Source organism: Squalius cephalus (genome assembly GCF_949319135.1).
Source record: "Squalius cephalus genome assembly, chromosome: 11".
In the NCBI taxonomy this organism is placed as follows: domain Eukaryota; kingdom Metazoa; phylum Chordata; class Actinopteri; order Cypriniformes; family Leuciscidae; genus Squalius; species Squalius cephalus.
Genome location: NC_137132.1, coordinates 3,672,725 through 3,680,764, shown reverse-complemented (window position 1 = coordinate 3,680,764; position 8,040 = coordinate 3,672,725). Strand labels below are relative to the sequence as shown.

The window sequence follows — 8,040 nt, the reverse complement described above, 5'->3', positions numbered from 1 at the left end:
CACACACACACACACACACACGTATGTTTTTGTATCATGGTGGGAATTTCCCATTCTCACACACACACACTCATACATACACACACATACACACACACACACACACACACGTCTGATTTTGTATCATGGTGGGGATTTCCTATTCACTTCCATTGTTTTATATAAAGCTCATTATGTTCATCAAGGTACGTCTCACTATAATTGCATATTTGCTCTTCACAATGACAGCAAAGTCAGACCCGCACACACACACACACACACACACACACACACACAAAACTGTGCATACATCACAGGATAATTAAACTTCATTAAAACTAAAATCATAAATAGTGTGTTACTTCGAATAAAACAAATGTTAACTGAAATAAAGTATGATATAAAAATATACTATATATTAAATATATATATCATATCAATAGAGCGCAACAGTCGGGTTCCAGAAGTAAAAACTCCATTCATTTTCTCCATAAGGAAACTGATTTTTTTACAATAACTTATAAACCTTTAAAGGGGTCATATAATGCCATTTTTGTACAAGCTAATATGATTCTTTAGGGTCTAAATTAAAAGTTTGTAATATACTTTAATTAAAAATTCTCATTAGTATTGTAAGAAAACACTCATTTTACCAAAAACAGCTGTTTTCAGCACGCCGTTTCAGTGCATGTGTCTTTAAATGATAATGAGCTTTGCTCACCCCGCCCCTCTGTTCTGTGCATACACCGTTTTAATAACACAATAACCATAACACGGTGTTCATTATAAACGAGGGATTATGAATTATATTGAGAACGTCGTACATAGAAAACATGCCGCAATGTACCCTGAGTGTAAACAGCCGCATTTGCAAAGATTAATATAAAGATTAATATAAAGGTTAATAAAACGTTACACTCACTTCTTCTTCTGGAGGTTCAGCAGGAACACGAATAGTTGGTACCGATCCTTTTTTCAGGAGCAGCTTTTAGCAAAACCAGCTTTATACTGACCCTCGTTTATAAAGCACTCTGGTGTGTGAAATGATTCGCGCAAACATGAAAGCATTGCTGTTGATTGTGGGGAATATTCCCTTCGAAAACCAAACTCAGCCACTGCGTCTTCAGCGGTTCGGATTTAGGAACATCAACATGATGCTGTGTTCATTATTACACCCAAGAACAGAACACCACAATCGCTTAGACGCCATTCTGCTCATAGACAGTGCTCCAGCGTATCAACAATGATTGACAGCTCGCTCACGAGCGAGGGCGGGTCTGTGTTGAAACGCTGCTGTCAATCAACAATCGTGGGAGGGGCGTCCGACCGTGTGACGTCACAAGATCGAACGGCTTGATTTGAGACGGGGGAAAACATAAAAAGATTTTAAAAAAAACACTGGATGGATTTTTATCATTTTATGATGGTTGTGTACAGGCACTGCCAACACACATTTCAGTACAATCAACTTGTAAAAGTGCATGTACCATTATATGACCCCTTTAAAGTCAGCTTTACTGTGAGCTACGAGGTTGTTAATCGATGGTATTTGCTTCGGTTGAAGGCGTCAGCCCACATTATTTCAGCTTAGTTTTAAAACAATCGTGTTTAACAGTGGAATGTGTGTTGAAAAACTACATTACCCATAATGCTGTACAGAAAATTCCACCAATCAGAGGAATTTCGCCAAACTCGCCAAAAGATCTCGTTAGCTCCGCCCACTCCCGTGAAGCACTGCGAGTAATCGAGTCTATGTTCTCAAAATACTTAAATATTTGAATTTATATGCATATTTTACAATAAACTTTGAAAAAAAATATAATCCATTTTAATCAAAAATTATAATCCAATTATAGTCAAAAGCATGGTGCCCTTTTCTGAAGTGCTTATTTTGAGTAACTATTTATTTAATAATGTAGGCCTTTCCATAAATGTCTTTGTATATAAAACATATTTGCAAGAATTGTGTGATATTATCTATATATATTTTTATATACATATTATATTTTAAATGAATAGCTATATAATACTTCTATAGCCTACATGTAAATAATAATTATTTGTATATATGTTTTATTTTATAGGCCTATATTGTGTTATATTTTTAATGTGTGTGTATATATATATATATATATATATATATATATATATACACACTTCTATATGTAAAAAAAAAATTATATAAATTTAGTCATATTTTACTATATATATATATATATATATATATATATATATATATATATATATAAAATGTAATATATATATATGTATATATACACATGTAAATAAATATATTTTTATTTGTATATTGTGTCATATTTTTGCTATATATATATAATACTTCTTTATATGTAAATAATAAATAAATATTTGTATATATTTATAGATACTTTGTCATATTATATATATAAAACCACATTTTTAAATGAGTAGTTTCATATTTTTTAATCGTTTTTAACTCGATTACGCTGTTCGCAATGCATCATGGGATTGTAGTTCTTTCCCTCACTAAAGCCGTTAGATTCACAGCCTCGTATCTTTGTCTTTTTTTCCGTTTTTTTTTTTTTTTTTTTTTTTTTTTTTTTGCTTCAAATCAAAGTTTGTAACGTTATGAATTATGATTCACCTCGTATCTGATTGGCTTGATTCATGGCTTATGACTCTTTAATGAGGACTCCCCTATGAGAGAAATGAATGGAAAAAATACTTCCGGAACCAGCGCCGCTGAAAACGTGAACCAATGCACTCTATTGTAAACTATTCATAACTCATTTTATTTGCACAGTGATAAACATACATTGATCTAGAGTCACAGCAAGATTATAATAAATATCATAAAACCACATTTTCTAAACTCTCCCTCTCTATATATATTTAAAACATTTCACATACATACAAGCATTAATTTACCATTAGCTCAAGTGTGTGATGTTAAACGGGTCTAACGGTTCTACTCACATGATCCCGCAGCACAAAACCAGGAGTGATTGACGCCGAGACAGTCCAGAGAAACAAGTCTATCAACATACACAGTAAACGACAATTAGACACACACTGTAACGACAAACACACGCCCAAAACACCTCAAACACACATCAATCTGTCGACACGGAGAGGAAAGGCTTAGATCTGATTACACTCAGAAAGAAGAATTAGTAAAGTCTGCAAATAAGGTACAAATGATAAAAATGACAGGGTTTTACTCTTACTAACTGGTCTGTTTATTCTAAGACATGCCGGATGATGTTAAACTGCTTTACTCACATGTTCGCAGGTCCGGTTCTTCTCGTCAGTCCGGATCACTGCAACAGAACCACAAACTTAGACCAGAACAGACACACAAACACCGATCCTCTCTCTCTCTCTCTCTCTCTCTCTCTCTCTCTCTCTCTCTCTCTCTAACCCACTACACCACCTCTCTCTCTCTCTCTCTCTCTCTCTCTCTCTCTCTCTCTCTCTCTCTCCCACTACACCACATCTCTCTCTCTCTCTCTCTCGCTCCCACTACACCACATCTCTCTCTCTCTCTCTCTCTCTCTCTCTCTCTCTCTCTCTCTCTCTCTCTCTCTCCACTACACCACATCTCTCTCTCTCTCTCTCTCTCTCTCTCTCTCTCTCTCTCTCTCTCTCTCTCTCTCTCTCTCGGATGATTTAACGGGTCCCTCTGCGCGTCACCGTAAATCGTTAAGGCAAACCGGCGGGACTCTCATCCAATCAACGCGATGCGCTCGAGCGCCGGCCTCACATCCATCTCACCTGGAATGACGAGCGCTCGCTCAGGTGTGATGAACGCGCGCGCTCTCGTAACGCACGAGAGGAAGTCAAAGATGATTACGGCTCAAGTAACAGAGGAAACCGGTAATCTATATATCTATATCACATGATGCGATCACATATATGACCCGCTATACTCTGAGCAGAAACTGCAGCAGAACCCCTCTCCTCAACACCGGTTTATCATGATTATACCGCACATGATATTCTCCACTGACAGGAGCTCATTTTAAAGGTAGTTTGATTTAACATGCCACGCCTTTTCAAGTTATTATTTTGAGAGCAGACTTGCTTATGCTTGTTGAAGGTTATTAAATCAGTAGATGTTCAGTAACTGTTGAACGGAAGGCCAGTGTGTTATGAGGAACCGAAAGCGCGGTGCCCTTTAATGAAGCGCTTAATATATTGAGTAACTATTTATTTAACAGTGTAGGCCTTTCCAGAAATGTCTTTGTATATCAAACATATTTGCAAGATTTGAGTGATATTATTTATATATATTTTTTTATATACATATTATATTTTAAATGAATAGTTATATATTACTTCTATAGCCTACACGTAAATAGTAATAATTTGTATGTTTTATTTTATAGGCCTATATTGTGTTATATTTTTAATGTATATATATATATAGCTCTATATATGTAAATAATACATATTTTTATATAATTTTATTTACATAAGTTTAGTAATATTTTACTATATATATATATATATATATATATATATATATATATATATCTATACATGTAAATATTTTTTTTTATTTGTATATATTGTCATATTTTTGCTATATATATATATATATATATATATATAATTCTATATGTAAATAATAAATAAATATTTTTTATATATTTGTATTTATATATATACTGTGTCATATTATATATATATAATAATACATATATTTATATATTTTTATTTGTAGGCTATATATTGTGTAATCTTTTTCTATATATATAATACTTCTATTATATATATTTGTTTTATATATATATATATATATATATATATATATATATATATATATATATATATATTTATATATTTATATATATGTAAATCATAAATATATTTATATATTTTTTACTATATATATACACTATATATGTGCTCGTCAGCTCATCATCTCATGGAATAATCAGCATATCCATATTTATGTTATATATATTCATGTTCATATTTACACGAGACTCCAGAGTTCTTCAGAGAATAGCATGAGGTTACTGTAGTACCAAACGCTGGCAGTTCCATGCTACTAAAGACACTTTTCTGCCAGTGACACGCACGCACACACACACACACACACACACTGGAGAGAGAGAGAGAGAGAGAGAGATAGAGAGAGAGAGAGAGGAAGTGTTCAGGTGGTGTATAATCACAGCATGTGAACACACACTCGCCAGTGAATAAAGGTTCAGGAATGAGAGAATAAACACACAAACCGTGAAAGCGCATTCTCGTTCTCCGCTGCTGTTTGTGTCCTTTTTAACGCGGTGTTTCTGACGCTTCAGCGCGCGACGAACGCTTCCGTGTTTCTCCATGTGAACGGAAACAAGCACGTAGATCTACCGTGGCATCAGATCGTGTCGATTCCGGCTCCTCCTTCTGAAATCACAGGCGTTTGCACAATCTCTCACAACTCAACTCAACGCAACGCAACGCGACGCGACGCAACTAGAATTGCCCCAAAAAACACCAAAGCGCTCCGCGCTGCGCGCACGCGCCTCAGTGCACGTGTTGATGTTGCAGAAAACTGAAGAGCAGCTCATAGATCACTTTTAATACATACACACACACACACACACACACACACACACACACACACACACACACACACACACACATATATAAGTATTTAAAATGTTCGATGGTATCGTTTTTAATTATTTATTAGCCTAAATATTATTACTTTTTTTGCTGCTTGGGGATATATACTAATTTATATTTATATTTACATTTTTGTTTATTAGCTATTATTATTATTATTACTAATATTTTTGCTGTTTCATGTTCTGTATATAGGCCTAATGAATATTTTGTCTATCGTTTTTGTTTATTATTATCATTATCCCAGTATTTTTGCTGTTTCAGGATCTGTATAATGAATATTTCATGTATAATTTTTTATTTATAATTATTATTATCCCACAATTTTGTGCTGCTTGAGGATCTGTATAATTCTATAATAATCTGTAAAAAAAAAGAAAAAAAGGAACGTTATGTTTTAATTAATAAATCTACTCAATATCTGCATTTGCATCTGATTTTACTAAAGGTTCCATTGAGAAAGTAAATTCTCAATTCTATTCTATTCTATTCTATTGTATTCTATTCTGTTCTATTGTATTCTAGTCTATTGTATTCTATTCTGTTCTATTCTATTGTATTCTATCGTATTCTATTCTGTTCTGTTCTATTGTATTCTATTCTGTTCTATTCTATAGTATTCTATTCTGTTCTATTGTATTCTATTCTGTTCTATTCTATTGTATTCTATCGTATTCTATTCTGTTCTATCGTATTCTATTCTGTTCTGTTCTATTGTATTCTATCATATTCTATTCTGTTCTATTGTATTTTATTGTATTCTATTCTGTTCTATCGTATTCTATTCTGTTCTATTCTATCGTATTCTATTCTATTGTATTCTATTATGTTCTATTCTATTTTATTCTATTATGTTCTATTCTATTGTATTCTATTATGTTCTATTCTATTGTATTCTATTCTGTTCTATTCTATTGTATTCTATTGTATTCTGTTCTGTTCTATTCTATTGTATTCTATTCTATCGTATTCTGTTCTATCGTATTCTGTTCTGTTCTATTCTATTGTATTGTATTCTGTTCTATTCTATTGTATTCTATTCACTCCAGTGCACGGAGCTCATTCATCTCAGACTGTTGTTTGTTTTGAAATGGCTGTCACTGCATATTCATCATGTGTGTGTGAAATCTTTGTGGTTTGCTCAGATATATAGTGTGTGTTAGTGTGTGTGAGGTTTGCTCAGATATATATATAGAGAGAGAGAGTGTGTGTGTGTGTATGTGTCAGATGTGTGATTTAGAAGTGCTCGTCAGTGCGTGCTTGTGTATGTGTGAATGAGAGAGTCCTGTGATACACTAGTTATAATGTTTGTGCACGTGATTTACAGTTATGGATCTGCATCGCATTTGTAAATCAAACCCAGTCCGGTTTATTTTATCGATATTAGCATCCACTCCTCCCTGACTCATGTGTTTCCCGGTGTCTGCTGGAACTTTAATTAACACTGTTTATGAGTGTTTATGTGCTGGAGAATATTCAGACTTTCATTTGAAATAAACACCACAGCGATTCCTCGGCGGATCTGACACACTCAACAAACTGCTCACGTCTAAATCATTTGTAGTTTTCTGCTTTGTGGAGCATATTGCAATGATATTTTATTTAAATGTATGCATTTGGCAAACATTCTATTTAAAGCATTAACACAAAATATGCATTCTATTCTATTCCATTCTTTTATTTCTATTCCACTCCATTTTATTCTATTTCATTCCATTCTATTATATTTAGGGCTGTCAAATCGATTAATCACATCTAACAACAGTTTGTTTGTATAATATGTGTATATAAATGATTATATTTATTCTTTTCCATTCTATTCTATTCAATTCCATTCCATTCAGTTTAGTGCTGTCAAATCAATGAATCGCATCTAACAACAAAGTGTGTTTATATAATATATATGTGTGTATATATATATATATATATAATTATATTTATCCTATTCCATTTTATTTTATTATATTCCATTTTATTCTATTCAATTCTATTGTATTTAGTGCTGTCAAATCGATGAATCATATATTATAATATTTGTGTAATAATATAACATTTGTGTGTGTATATATATATATATATACACACACACACATATGTGTGTCTGTGTGTGTATATATATATATATATATAAACACACACATACATACATATACATACACACATATATTATATAAAAACAAACGTTTATGTTATGTTACAGTATGTCACAATTAATTGATTTGACAGCACTATTCCATTCCATTCCATTCCATCACATTCTATTCTATTCTATTCTATTCTATTCTATTCTATTCTATTCTATTCTATTCTATTATATTCTATTCTCCAGTCTGTTCCTGGTTTAGTTCACTCTCTGCTGTTGTGTTGCTTGTTTTGTTTGGTTGTGTAACACTGCCATCTACCGGCTGATGTGAGTCTCCAACCTAAACCCGCTGATGTGTGACAGCTGAT

At 32.9% G+C, this 8,040-nt stretch overlaps 1 protein-coding gene across 1 annotated transcript in view; it reads right to left on the bottom strand.

Annotated features, from left to right (window-relative positions):
- LOC307167514 (interleukin-1 receptor accessory protein-like) overlaps positions 1-5,435 on the bottom strand; it is a 37,399-nt gene extending 31,964 nt beyond the window's left edge. The window contains exons 1-3 of the mRNA XM_079886678.1: positions 5,205-5,435; positions 3,244-3,281; positions 2,938-2,996 (exon numbers count right to left, since the gene is read on the bottom strand). Coding sequence (XP_079742804.1) covers positions 2,938-2,996; positions 3,244-3,281; positions 5,205-5,217 — 110 coding nt within the window. The 5' untranslated portion in view covers positions 5,218-5,435. The remainder of the gene's footprint in view (positions 1-2,937; positions 2,997-3,243; positions 3,282-5,204) is intronic.
- Positions 5,436-8,040: the final 2,605 nt, after the last annotated feature.